Source organism: Xiphophorus hellerii, chromosome 3 (assembly GCF_003331165.1).
Source record: "Xiphophorus hellerii strain 12219 chromosome 3, Xiphophorus_hellerii-4.1, whole genome shotgun sequence".
In the NCBI taxonomy this organism is placed as follows: Eukaryota; Metazoa; Chordata; class Actinopteri; order Cyprinodontiformes; family Poeciliidae; genus Xiphophorus; species Xiphophorus hellerii.
The window spans coordinates 10,544,769-10,559,997 of NC_045674.1; the positions used below are offsets into that span (position 1 = coordinate 10,544,769).

At 36.1% G+C, this 15,229-nt stretch overlaps 1 protein-coding gene across 1 annotated transcript in view; it reads right to left on the reverse strand.

The window, feature by feature from the left end:
• Positions 1-3,622: 3,622 nt before the first annotated feature.
• iglon5 (IgLON family member 5) overlaps positions 3,623-15,229 on the reverse strand; it is a 148,936-nt gene continuing 137,329 nt past the window's right edge. The window contains exon 8 of the mRNA XM_032558145.1: positions 3,623-10,918. Coding sequence (XP_032414036.1) covers positions 10,815-10,918 — 104 coding nt within the window. The 3' untranslated portion in view covers positions 3,623-10,814. The remainder of the gene's footprint in view (positions 10,919-15,229) is intronic.

Sequence of the window (15,229 nt, forward strand, 5' to 3'; positions counted from 1 at the left end):
CTACAATAAATTATAAATTGGAGAAACAAATAAATTGTTAATTGTAAGAGATAGAGATAAAGATAGAGATCTTTAAAAGTCAAATTAATACAATACTAACATAAAACTAATCACCAGTAGATAAAAAAAACTATTTTGAACATGACAATTCAGACTGACCTGTTTATTGGGAGTTTAGCTACATAAGCAAACATAGATTTGCTTGTTTTACCATGCTGCAGTTGTTCCTTCCTGCTGTTCTGAGTACTGAAATAATTTCTCTGGATCTGTGAAATCTGAACCTTGCTGAGCATTAAATTCTGATGCTCTCAGCTTTCATTCTTTTTTTTCTTTTTTTTTTACCCGTCACACTGTAGTTAACGCTGATGGTTCATTATTTGGTCATGTCTCAGCACAAACTTGCATCTCAGTGACCAATGGGGTAAAAAACTACATATGTCAGTGTCTAGGAAGACAATTATGCAGTTTGCCTGCATGCTGACATAAACTGCATTGCAACATTGATTATTATTCTGCAAGGTGCTTTTTTTGACCCAGATTATTCAGGACACCTTTAGACAAGAGCGGTTTAGATTCAAGTAGTGCCTGTTTCTTTTTTAAGAGAACAAAATCTTTAATCCTTGGTATGACCCAGAAAGAAGTTTTTTATTTCATTTTATTTTGCATAGCACTTGCATCATAGTCCTATGTGTACTCATATTTTTCAAGTCTCACTTTGATTTGGATTTTGTGAGTTTTTACTTGTGCAACAGCATTAAATACTGTACATGTTGTGCTCTCACAAGGTACAGTAAAACCTAAATCTCTTTCATCAACATAAGTAACTTACTTTCAAGTTCAATAATAAGCTGTCTGCTAGGACTTGATTTGCTTAACATAAGTATCATATGATTGTCCTTGAAAACTCTTTTTTTACATTGATTTGAAAAGGATGACCCTGTATTCTTAAAGTGACAAGATGGACTTGTCACAAAAATACCAAAAATAGAGAAAAAAAAATTGAAAATAGTATAACTGTAAATAATGTTAGTAAGAAACCATGCATAATGTCTGAATGACCTTAAATAGTTCACAAGAACTCTCTACAAGCACAAACTCATTTAAATGTACACTGAAATTTTTCCATGCGGAAAATAACCTAATGAGCAAATTTGATTTAATGTTAAATGATCTCTGCAGAACACACATCAGAGTTTGCACATTAAGTTAAGTCATTATGATCATATTTAAACTGAGGTTTGAATGTGCAACTTTGACAGAAATACCTAGGTTTTTTTTTTAGTTTTTTTTTTTATAGTGATACTGTATGTTATAAACCAATATGGTTATATTAAACTTTTTTCTGATGTCAGGATGAATAAAAAATGTGAGAATTTAGCATACTGACCAATTCCTTAAAAAATAAAAAAAATAAACATCAATAACCTTTCTTGTTAATTTGCATAAAACCCACAGGAATCTCTTGTGCTCTAAATGGCTATCAAAGAGTTTCCTGTGATTTCCTCCCTGAATTATTTGCAATTTTGTTATACAGTTATGCAGTACTTCAAGTTAATAACTCTTTTACACTTTAACATATGTGTACCTAAACTAATCGAGCATTTAAAAACAACAACAATTAGAGAAGGCACATGATATCTCTGGAATAGCTGCAGAAATCCACCGCTCAGACAAGAGAGTCTGTAGTAAAAGTAATCAAATTCCCATTTTGCCACTATGGGACACACACATGCATGAAAGAATGTAGCCTGGTCACATGAGAAGAAAACAGGAGCTCTTTGGCCTACTTTGGGAAACATTGTAATGGAAAACATGCACATCACCCTGAACGCATCATGATGAAAGCATCATTCTATGGAGATATTTTGTGTTGCACAGGCAGGTAAGTCGATCACAGTAGATTGGAAGATGATTCTAGGTATATAAGGAGTGAACTAGAAAAACAAACTGTTAAAGGCTGCAAATGTCTTATTTGCAGCCTTTTTTTGTAGTTTACCATCATCCAAACTGGATGGACATTTGAAGCTGATACTGTAACAGGATGAAGTATTTATTAAATACTGCATTGTATGCAATAAAAACAAGAACAGAAAAATATCCCTGACAATAATCATTAGCATACATAACAAGCAGAAATAATTGCGTATAGTGTGCACAACATGCAGAAAGACCCCAGGCTGGGATTCAAACCAAGGATCTTCTTGCTGCAAGGCAGCAGTGCTATCAACTGCACCACTGTGCAACCTTATTTCTAAATGTTTTATTTACATTTTTAGGAATAACTTCGGGGGACAAAGTATAAGGAAGTTCTGTGCCCACTTTGTCACTCTTCAATTTGGACCAGACAATAGATATTTGTTGCAAATTGAAACTAATTATTTTTATCAATGTAACATGAATCATTAAAAATATAAAAGGCTACAGAATCTTTTCCATCCATTCCTTAAATAATTTACCACTTTACTAAGTGTTAAGAAGCTTGTTCCAAATGGGTGTTTGTCTGCACAGGAGAATTGAACATCTAATTATTTTGAGATATTCCCACCAAGCTGTCAGAGATGAACTGATATTATTGCTTTAAAAACAGCTATGCTGTTTAATGAAAGGGCTGGTAGATGTAATGTGTGAGAAACAAATTTCATCTGCAATAGTCTTGAGATTGGGGTAGAGAGTAGCCTTTAGGCAGAACAACAGATTAAAGTATATTCATCACATAAAATAGCCAAAGTCCAAACCTACACAAAAAGTAAAACCATTCCTGAAAATGTAGATGGACAACATACTACATGCGGTGTGACTGATCTTGAACTATTTCGAAAACAAAAATAGGCAAAATGTTAAGCATCTAGATGTCGAAACCTTCTAGAGGCTCAAAACACTTGGAGCATCTAATCAGCTCACGAGAGTTCAATACAAATGTAACACATTTTTAAGATTTTATTTCCTCCTCAAAGATAAAACTTTTCTTAAAGATAAAATTAACCCTTTTCTCCACCTTCCAATTATGTTCTGGATTTTTGACATTGATGTTTTCAGTTTACAAAATTTGAAAAAGTACATTTTGGTAAAAAATACTTTACTACATAAAATGTGTGGTAATGTTTCTGTGCTTTCCTAATTAACTGGACCAAATTTGTGCACAAAGTGATTGTCTATCTATGTGATCTTCTTAGATTAAATATGCAGAAGTTGTTGATGAGAGCACATCAATGTTTGTCCTTAGGGATGTTTTTTTGGCTGCAAAATCATCTTGTGAGGAGAAACCATTGTGAAATTAACACCAAACATGAAGCGACAGCCATAATTTTCTCGTCAAAAATGAATAATGACAGCACATTGTGTCAATCAATTATCTCAAAACAGTGCGTGGCTGTTGGTTATCAATTTGATGTGAGCCTAAAATTAAAGAGTATTGTTTAAACAGATATGTCAGACGCTCATGAAGGCAAAAAACAAACAAACCAAACAGAAAATCATGCATTAACACTACAAAATCAAGGACCTTTTACAACAATAGAAAGCTAAAACCAAGGTGAAGAAGCAACAAGCTGACCTCACCTCATTTTCTCAATTTGATTCTCTTACACTGCCCAATTTCCAGCAACAAAACACACAAAATAGGTTTTGTTAAAAACAAAACTGTTTTATTTTTTGTCTCCCTCCACTTGATATCATTTTCCACTTTGTGGATTTTGAAAAAAAAAGGAAAAATACCAAGAGCAATGAAATAAAAGTAAAAAAGACAGGATTTGCAGTTAAAAAAAATACAATCATCACTTTACAGCACAGAACAACAACTCTCAGGATGGAAAACAAACATTTTGTTCCTTTCATTTTGTCTTGTGTGTTTACGTTGATAACATCTTTAGGAATGTAATAAGAACCTGCAATCCAGGTGTATGTTACGAATGAAACAACCTGCCCAGTGGAGCTTTGAGGGAACACAAACACGCAGATGCACACATACTGCTCAGATACAAGGCCCTTGGAATTACTAATGGATAATGCACACTTTAACATGCATCACTGCAGTCCTTGTGCTAGTTTGTACACAATGCATCTCTAAAAAATGCAAAAAGGTGGGCAAACCTGTAGAAAAGAGGGGTGGGGGACCATTTTCTCAGATCATCTGCACAAATTCAAATGGTAAAAAAGAGAAATATGGAGAGATGGGTTTTTACATTCAACATTAAGTCAGCTTATTCCAGCAATTATACACAACAGGAGTCCCCAAGTAAAATTTGTTATCAGATTTCAAATGAGACGTTTTCCTCGTTCTATTCAAAGCAGTAATTTCCGTCCAGAGGCACACAGCCCTCTTACTATCTTCTCATGTATCCCAGATTCCAGCATTTTACCCTGCAGCTGTGACTTCAGCTTGCCTTGGTTTGCAACATAACTGCTTTTCTGTAACATGACTGCAATATTAATCAGCACAAAAATACCAGTTGTGACTGTAGTTGTGGAAAAAAAAATCATCCACCTTTTTTTTTTTCTCCCTGTCAGTCCTTGGAACTGCAACCAATATTTACTCATCGGTTGATTGACAAGGAAAATGCAACGCGTAGGACGGTTATTCACAGAGGCCAAGTAATGGTGCTCTCTCTGTGTTGGAGATGCGAGGTGGGCGACTTAATGACTAGAAAGACGTGGTGGGAGAGATTCCTGCTTTTGCCTGCCTGAATGTTGCTGTTGCTCAGGTGGTGGACTGTGGCATGCTGTTAATTAGACCAATCCTTCTGCTCTGTGGCCCGAAGTCTTTGTTAAGAGAGGAATCTCTGCCTGACTGTCCATCTATCAATCCATCGCAGTTTTTCCTCGCCTTATTGACACCCAACAGGCAGCATACGGGGGCACACGTTAGCGGCAGTAATGAAACTATATTGCGTCTTAATAAATTTGCAACACTGACTTTGCCCACGAGAGCAAAATGGGCCTCCGGATAGCTGGTAAACAATGGATGATTGGGATAATATATGGGAATTAGGCATGCTTTGCAGTAAAGGACATGAGCAGGGGATTTGGAATAATGATATTGATTCATATGCAATTATCACTCTGGTGTAGCATATCCTTTTGGTATACTGCCTCTAGTTGCTGTGAGACCATGCTGTAGCTCACAAATGAAACTAATCTGTTGCACATAATTTATTGTTCTTGTGGATGTCAACCCTATATTGACATAATAGCTAAATTTAAGTCTGTGTTGCAGTTGCTCTGGAATTAAATTGCACATGCAATGTTATAGGGAGGCGATGTACCAAAACAAGCAATACAAATACAAGACTGCATTTACTTGGAAATGGAAAAGTAATGATTAATTCTTTATTTCCTTGGATCTGACTCATACTTCTGAGTACAGAGTTTACCAAGCAGATATTACAGCTTGCCCAAATAGTTTCAGAAAAGAGCCTAAAATCGATGTGCAATTAGGGGTGTCTTGTATCAGGCATGATGAATAATGCTCTCTGCTCTAAGGCTGGGTTATGGACACTTGATCAATCCAGCTTCTGAGGCTGGGGAGATATTGCTCTATTTCAAAGCTGTTCAGTCAACTATATTGATTAACTATTGTGTTGAGGATTGAAAGTCTATTCCAGGATTTGCTTTGAGCAGCAAACCTGCTGTAAAGAGGGGATATGCTGTAAGCCCACTACCATGTATTAAATTGCGGGATATATTCATGTTGTTCTAACTATCAGATTTACTTTTCAACAGTTATATTTATTATTTTACTACAGTGCTTTTATTTGTACCATTAAGCATTTAAATATGCTATCCTTTTCTAAAAGCACATTCCTCTGAATATTTTACAATCCTCTTCATGCAACTTTAATAATATGCTAAACATAAATAAAGATCCAATAAATCTATTCATTTAATATTCTTTGACCAAGCATTTATGTGAAACAATTGTGAAACAAATACAGCTGTTAAAGTGCACTACAATGCTACAAACAGCTGAAGTTTAGTGAGCTCCAAACAACATGGCACCTTATTAACAATGACTGGAAATAGATCATCATAACCTTCAGCTACAGGAGCCAATCAACACTTTCTCATCAGGGTACGCCGAATGTAATTAGGGCCTGAAGAATTGTCTTGTTTATATCACTGTAAACGCATTGCACCCCAGTTGGAGTGTTATTTACACACTGGAAATAGGCCAGACTGCATTTGTGATCAAGGCTATGTTAATGATGTTCATATTACATGGTGCAAGCATAAATAGAATGTGCTACACCTTCCCCTGGGGGGGACCACAACGCTCAAGTTTGGAAATGCAATTTGAATGCTTGTCTGTCTTCCTTCTCTCAATGAAGGGTTCACTGTCTGGTGAGTGTCATTGCATCTCCCTCTAGCTATGAACTTTTGGATTTGCATTGTCAGGATATCATCCCACGGGATCATCCGGCTGGTTGTTCCCTCAGCAGAAACTTCATCTACCCTTAAATTTTACACCCCAGGGATCTTCTTCCAGCTTGACAGCCCTCTCTGCAGCCTTTATGTCATAATAAGAGTGTGAATCATGTATGGCTGTGAGCAAAGATATGCGCTTGTGTATATATAATAACATTGACAAAAAGCTTCAAAGAGGCCTGTCATTATCAACCTGTTGCTCAGTAGTTGATACTAAAGATTAAATAAGAGGTTAGCAATGAGGAAACAAGGATCTCTAATAGAAGGAGTGGCAACCCCAAGTGTAGCAGGTGTTGAAGGAGTGTGGTAGTTTCAGTTTTATCTGAAACAGGATTAGATGAAGAGAGCAATTAGTATTTTGTGGAAATAGTAAAAAAAAACAACAACACTTGCTTGGCAGTAGTAAGCAAGAGAGGCAAGATCCAAAGCAGATTAATTAGTTTTATGCTTTCCATTTTTGGGTATGGAATGGGACATTTAGCATGGACCGCTGGCAAAGCAACTCTATTTCCAAAGTTTTTATGACTTCTTGTGGTATAAAATCAAGTGTTACAGTGGTTCGACTACTGATTTTGATACTTTACCTTTAGTTAGTTAGTTACTTTGTAAGGTGAAGCACTCTTCACACGTTAAAAAAAATTTGGCTAAGGAGGAAACTCCCAAATTATCTTATGCAAATAAGTAAATAAAATAAAAATGTCAGGAGTGTAAAGGTGTAACGAATGACATTTAGCTGTTATAAAATGTTTGAGATTGAAATTGCTCCATTAAAACCAGTACTGCTCTGACAAGTTGTTAGCACTTGGTGTTGGCACTACATGATTCTCCAGTCTTCCCTGAAATATACCATTCAGAGAACTCTGCTGTAAGATAACGACTACCTTCAAGAAGGCTGGAAGAATCCAAACAAGCTAAAATATGTCAAAACAGCCTTTGATTGTAGTTGTTCCCTTGATTTAATCCCAGTTTTCTAAACTACGGCATTCAGAAAGTTTTCTACTGGAAGATCTTAGTCTGATACCAAATCCGGGTAGCATTGAAATGGCCCTCAAACCTTGATCTTCAATGCAAAAAATTATAAGAGTTATGTATAAAAATACACAACAGAAAATGTGTAGAGGTTTATAAAGAATCATTTTTTAAATGAACTGTTATTAAATTTGTTTTGCAAGGGAAGAAATATGGATAGGACCCATATTCTCTGCTTCTACAAACTAATGTGTTCATTATTTCCTATTAAAAATCCAAACTAGCCGACTCAAATATATCAATATACCCATAAGCATGCTGTTAGCATGAAGCTAAATGTCACTCCTGCAAGATATTACCCTCTAATAATTCTTCCTTCCTAAATTCAATCTAATCAGTTGAATGGTGGTAAAATTACTAAAACATATTGAAGAATAGCAATACATATTTAGTTGAATCAATAGCCTAGGAAAATTCATGAAATCTAAAGTAATTCCAGTAATCTTTCCAAGTTGTAAAACCTAATATCATATAAAAGTGTATTATGGTGAAATGGGAGAAATGTTTCAAACATTGAAATGCTTAGATTCAGTTTTAAACCTGTACTCTTTTCAGACCTTTCACCATTAAACTTGAACATAACAGACAAAATTTGGTAGTTTTTTTTTTTTTTTCAAAATCCACCCATTCACAAATACAGACATGCTATTTTCAAACACACTCTGACAAACATGACATGTTGTTTTCTCGTCCACAGTTTTTTTTTTATCTTCTTTTTATCTTTATCAACAACAGATTATGTACAGACAGATGTTATGGGCCACTGATAACCCTCAGTGGGTAGCAGACGCAGGACAGTAAGTGAGTGTGAAAAAAAAATCTTCTAAAAGACAGTAAGAGTTTAAAAATATTGGCAATAAATGTTTCACAGACCAAATGACCTGTTATTGTGCTTGAAATGGAATCCATCATTGTTTTGGGAGCAAGTAGTTGCATGCACAATATGTGTTCTTTAACACCCAAATACATCGCAGAGGAAACGACATATAGTGTCCTAGATTAAGGGCCATTTAAACAGAGCTTCACAATCATTTCCGAGGAAAGTACACAGTAAAAGTACAACAACAGACTTTTGATAGAGCTTGTTAATGGCAGATCATTTCAGATATTACACCACAGATTTGACCATGATGGAAATCTCTTGCACAGTAAAATTAGGGGTTATTGCTGATTTGAAAAAGAAACAACAAAATAAACAAACAAACAAACAAACAAAAACACATTCACACATTTGATTCAGTATTGAGTAATTCCCCTGTCATGTTGTAGTAGTCAGGGGTTAGCTGGGGTAGACTCATCTCTTGGTGCACACTTGCTATGGCAAATTTGCATATAGTCTCTGAGTGTGAGCTGAACACAAGAAATGGGTGCAGGCATGACGAAATACGGGATTTCCTCTCACTGTTTGTGCTGTACAGGGTTTTTTGTCACAGGTACACACACCAGAGGGAGTCTTGGTGCACCAAGGTGAGATTTGTCCTTGAAGAGGATTCCTGTCAGTGGTAGGATTGAGCTTGATTTATGGGGGCCATAACTGAACGGCGGAAAGGACAGGTGGAGCTCGGGCTCCTTCGCTCAGCCAGCCACAGGTAATGGCTAATTACATCTTTATCTCCCTGTGGTCTGGCAGAACAAGAACTGACTTACAGCCACAGCCAGAGACCGACATGGATCAAAATCATTTATCTAGATGGTCGGTAGAGGACACACCATGACAAGCGGACAGATGTGGTGTAAATGTGTGTTTGATGCAGTTAAAAGCATGACAGAAAGAGTCAAATACATAAACTGTTACAAATTATAAATTACATCACCAGCCACCGCTTCAGGACCCGATCGAAATGACCCCCTCGAACTGTTTCAAATGTGATTTTAAAAAGCTTGCCATGGCAAAATAGACCACATCACTTCAAAAACTTTACACCTTTTTTTTGTTCTGTTTTTTTTTTACCTTCATTGAAGTTGTTCGATGTGTGCGAGCAAAGTAGAAAACATTTCTTTTTTTTCTCCCCACGCACAACTCATTACCATCGTATTTTGTTCATTTTTTCTCCTTACATGGAATTACTATTCATAGTTATTCAAATACTTATTAACATCATCATCATCATCACTGAATCATTATCATCAGTAGTAGTAGTAGTATTAACACCAAAAAAGTAAAAGCAGTAAAAGCAGGTAACCTTGCAGAGAAAAACAGACACAGTGCAGGGAGGGAGAGAGGGCGTATGGACTCACAACAGGAACATCTCTAACCAGTACATGCTATCAACAAGCGACAAAGATAATGGAGCAGCAACAGCTTTGAAACAGAAGATATTATTTATCAATAGACAGTCTCTTGCTGCTTCAGAAGACTTAAGTGTAGTAGAGGCTTACTGAAGATCTTATGGAGGCAACCTGAAGTCACCAGCATGGCCTCTGTACTGCGTATATTTACAGTGGAGGGATGAAAAGCAGGTGATGATGTTTGGTAGGATCGACGCACAGCTGAGAACACTAGCAATATGAAGCTCAACTAGACAAAGCAGTTTAAACAGAGAGGCAAGGAGGAGGGTGGAGGGACTTAAAAAGGTCTGGGTAGTGAGGGCTACATGCGAAAACTTAGTATAAACCTCCCCAAATTACATAAAGGGGACTGGTGCCATCACCACCCATCCTTTTTTAATACATTTTGACATCATTCATAGCAGCTTCACTGCTACACTGGTAAAATAAAAATAATAATAATTAAAAAAAACATACATGTGTCTCCACTTGGTTTAAGTGTGTGATCATAGGGTGAAACTTCACATGACAGCCAGTATCACATTATAATTATCATTTCCATAAATACCCACCAAAATATTGTGATTTCATGTATTATTTCCATAAGGCAAACATTGTAGGTCAGTCAATAGTCTGTTTTATATTACATAAATGACCATACAGTTGTTAGATTATCTATTTTCTCGTTTGTCGCTGTCATTGTTAATATACACTCTCTATCAGCTTCACCTCAGTGGGAGTAATGGGGGAAAGCAAAAGGCGGAGAGGGGAAGTACCAAGTCAGACAAGTCTGCAAGGTGAAAAGGACAAATTGTATGCATGAAAAAGAAACAGAAGAAAGACATATTGTGACTAAGTTGAATTCATAACTGAACGGAGGGTGCAGGGGAGGGAGTTTCAAGGGAGTAGTCGTGTTTGATGCAGTGATTCAATGGCTCCTGAAATAATGCATATTCTTTTTGTTCACAGTGATGGGTTCGTAATTAAAGAATTTCATTTCCGTTTTCCTTCCTTTGAGAGAGGGGAGAGAGTGAGACAGAGGGAGCAGAGGAAGAAATGGGGCTTGGTGTTTGAGGATGATTCCAGCAAACAGAGCTTCACACTTTCACCAGAAGAACAGCAGAGAGGGAAACCCAAACGCACAGGCTGGCACTCATCCCTGCATGTAAACCAGCTCCTCGCCCCTGGAGGGCTCCTGGTCCTGGATAGAGAAATAGGAGATTGGAAAAGAGAGCCGGGAGACAGGTAAGGGAGAAAGAAAAAAAAAAGAGGTCTATTTACTATCACTTACAACATGAGTTCCTAAAGATCACTAGCTCTTACATCCATCACAATTTACATCTAGATTCTGAGATTTTTCACACATGACTAAATTCATATCGATTTGTAATCTGATTTATGGCAAAAACATATTTTTCTGGCTGTTGACTGTGTGCTGATTTATTAAAGGATAAAACCAGGTATCCAGTATGCTCTCTGGATGTGTCACTGGCTGGAACCTGCCAATTAAACTTAAGAATTTTCATGTACTTGTAGTGTAAAAATAAATGAATATTTCTATCCTGTTTGGCTATAAATAGCTAGTTTGCATACATTTTATTCTATATGTTGACAAATCCAGGTTACACAGTGAAAACTCCATCCAGCACTCAAATTCCTCCCATAAAAAGCTCAATACCAATGACCTAATAATTTTTACATGTTGCTTTACTACATGGCATTTTATAACCATGATAAGATATGGCAGTTATTAATTTCACTTTGATGCATCTGTGTTAGACAGATGAGATGAAAAAGGTGACCTTAATGTCCTGATCTAATAATTTGAACATGGTGAATCCCACGTCATGAAAGCATGCATGAGGCTTGTCATTTTGACTCATCAAGCAACATTCATTTGACATCTGTCAAAAAATAACGACATTGATTGCTCTGTGGCAATTTTAGTTATCCCAGTGAGGCGTTACACCGTGTCAACATCTCCATAACAGTGCCACATCAGACAAAGACCACCAGAGTAAATACAAAAAAACTCTTTTCAAAAATACTTTTTTTATTGGAGGGAGAAATGTATCCAAGCCATCCTGGCACTGTGTGAATATATAATTCAATGAATTAGCTGTTGACAACCTTTGTAGGAGTTTAAAGTTTAAATCTGGCCACCAAGACCAGAATACTGACTGCTTTTTAAAATAGATAGATCACTTAATAAGTAGAACGTGTCTGACAAACAAAGGAAGCTGAAGATCTCAAAAAGCAACACATTAATCTAAAGCCTCTGTGATCACTCTGTGGCATGTCAGTGTGTGCTATTATCAAAACCAGGAGAAAATATGGCACAGTGATGAGCCTTCTCAGAAGTGGCCAAGGCCTCACTGATGTTCACAAACAAAGATCGACTTCTAAAGAACAATTTACCCTTACTTGTTTCAATTAAAGGTGACCTTGATTTTTTCTTGAACAGGTTAGGGTAGGTCTGTACAAAATATGTGTGGTTTTGCACAAAATAATTCTTAGATAATGAGATTTTAGTCTGGTCGGTTCTGCCTATTTTGAGCTCCTTTCAGAATGAGCTGATTCAGAGGCTCTTGCCAGACAAAACACTTGTCTTTTCCAGCAGGCATTGTGCAGCACACAGTGGTAAGACCAGCTGAGCAAACATGCTCGAGTTCCACTTGGGTTGCTAGGTAACAGGCTGGGCTCAGCTGGGATTTCTAGGTAACGGCATACGATCAGTCAATTGTGACTCAACAATTAAGAGGTTTTTGAAATGGGCAATTTTCCAGAGGCCAAAAAATAATAGCTCCCCTTTTATGTCAGTATTCATGATTCATCAATATTACTTAATATTACCATTTCTCTTCAGTTACTTCAGTTACTTCAGTAACTGAAGAGAAATGGCATCCAAGAGTGATTTTCAGTACAAAAAGTTAACAGAACATAATTTTTAATCAAAGTCTTACCTTGTCAATCTTAGTCTGGTTGCCTACATGAACATCTGACAGACTTACATATCCTGTACTCTTCTTGGTGTACTGTAATTTGTCACATGTCTCATTTTTTCTTAATATCAGGCTTGTCTACATATTTTTCAGTCTTTATTGTTAAACTTACAACTAAATGCTGATTTTGTATCCTCCTTTTATGAGTGATTTAACTCATGAATTGGGACACTAACGTTTTATGTGAAAGTAAGCCTTGGAGACAGCTATATGTTAGCCAGCAGCTAAATCTGGTTCTGTGCATCTCTTTCCCTGTGAATGTATGTCACTGTGTGATTCAGAATAAATTAACATCCAATCATCAACTGATGTTTATTTATATCATTGTGCCAAAAAAACAACTAGTTGTGCTGAAATTTTAAGAGACCATTAATAAGTAGATTTTAACTGTTCAAACTTCCTTTCTTTAATAATTGTGTGTCAGTTTAGGTCAGTGATCGTCATTTGGATAAGCAAGCCGATTCCATCCTGCTCAGAAGTGTTCAGTAATTAAATGCATTGCACACAATCTAATGCAGAAATTATTTTCATTTCAGCTCAGAAGAGGTTAATGATGGTGGTATCTTAGTTCACAGTATGTGGTCAATGCTGAGTCAGACTCTGACATAGAGCAAAAACACCACCAAAGAAAAAAACAAAAAAACAAGCAGCTGACCACTGAAAAACTGTTTTGCTGGTTTGCTCAGTAGAAGGAAAGAAAAACTGCAAAGCTGATCACCCAGCTGAACTTATTTTCTTGATGATAATGATTCTTGATGATTCCTGATGGCTTGGTGTAATTGTAAACTTCTTTTCATTTAAAATATGTATCAAAGTTATCCAGTAGACATGGGCTAATATTATTGTTTATTATTTTATATTGTTGCACCTCAAAACAGATTGAGGTTTGCTGTATTTTTATTGTACTTCACAGTCATTTCTCATTGTCAAGAAAACAGTGACTGATTGAAGATGCTCTAGAAGAGTTTGAGTGCTATAGAGTTCAACTATTTAATGAATCCAAGACTGGAGACTCTTAAAAGTTAGTTTTTGTTTTACTAATTTAACATTAAAATATAGGTATGTAGTAGCCTAAATACTATTATTTTCTGTTCATGTTGTGCTTGGCTCACTTTGTTTATTCAATAGTTGTTTTGGGTAGTGAGAATTTGTGTTATGGTTTTGAAACTCATTAAAACATTTTATTTTATGACATAATCATGATTATTGTATAAGTTTGTATTATATTTTTTATTAGTTTTCTTACCTGAGTGCTTCAACTTAAAATGTTTAATTTTTGTCATCATGACCTGTTTTGGCAGGAAGGTACAAAAGATTGTGGTATATTTGAAAATCATCTAACAGATTAGAAATCTCTTCCAAAATAATGTTGAGTGCATCCATAAAGACACATCCCCGTGTTACATACACTCAATCATTACATAAAAGCAACACTTATAAAGTGAATCACTTCAATTACAGTGCTTTATTATGAAGGCACTTGATCTGTAGACTCTCCTTCTTCTACCAATGATTTTAATAAAGGCAGATTTTTAGTTGGAGCAATATCTACTTTTTGAAAATTAGACTGGTAGTGAATGAATGTTGAAGGTAGAACATTTCTCACCTTGAACGTGTTTTTTGAAGATGTACCGAGGACTATACTTTATGCTCCTTACAGCCTGAGAAAAGTTTGGATACTCCTGCACTTTCTCTGGTGTATTCTCTAAAAAACTTTAAATTCATGGACAGGCAAATTTTGCATTTTGGAAATCCCGATATTGATAACCAGATTATGGCTACATGTAGGTAAAGGAAGCCTTGACTTTTAACAAACACACTGGTGTTGGTGTTGTTATTTAAGTGGAATTACTCTGATCTTTATTCATTTAAGCTTTTCAAGAAACAATTGAGAACATGAATGTTTAGGAGGTATCTAAGATAACTAAGCAAACATTAAAAATACTAAGAAATGAGAGCAGCAAAAGTTAAAACATAGCAGACAAAAACATTATAACATCTCACAAAAAAATCTTTTTTTTCCTCTGTGTCTGCGGCTAAAGATGAAGGATCTGTTGTAACCCCGAGAATCTTCACACAAAGCCACTGTTTAGTGGGTGTAATTCTCTAGAAAAACAAGTCATTATTTTTTATGTCACTAAACATGTTTGGCAGTAACCCGGCAGTAACACTTAAAAGGCTAAACTGGAAACCCCTTAATTAACCCTTTGTATTCATATTGTCGCTTGTTTTACAGTTTACAGAGATAAAAGCAGGTGATTTATGCTGTAGCGTATGAGTGTAAAGTGAAAGCAAGCAGCGACTGCCAATGGTCTATGTAATGGACTCATCGACAGAGAGTAATTACAATAATGTGCCAATTTTGACATGATTGGGGGGTTGCTGGTGTTGAAACATTGCATTTGGTACCTTTAAAATGGTGAACAAAGAGGTATAGTAGCAGACAAATTAAGTCAGGTGAGGTAAAGACAGTGAGGCTCTGAATGTGAACAAAAAAAACACAAAAGGAT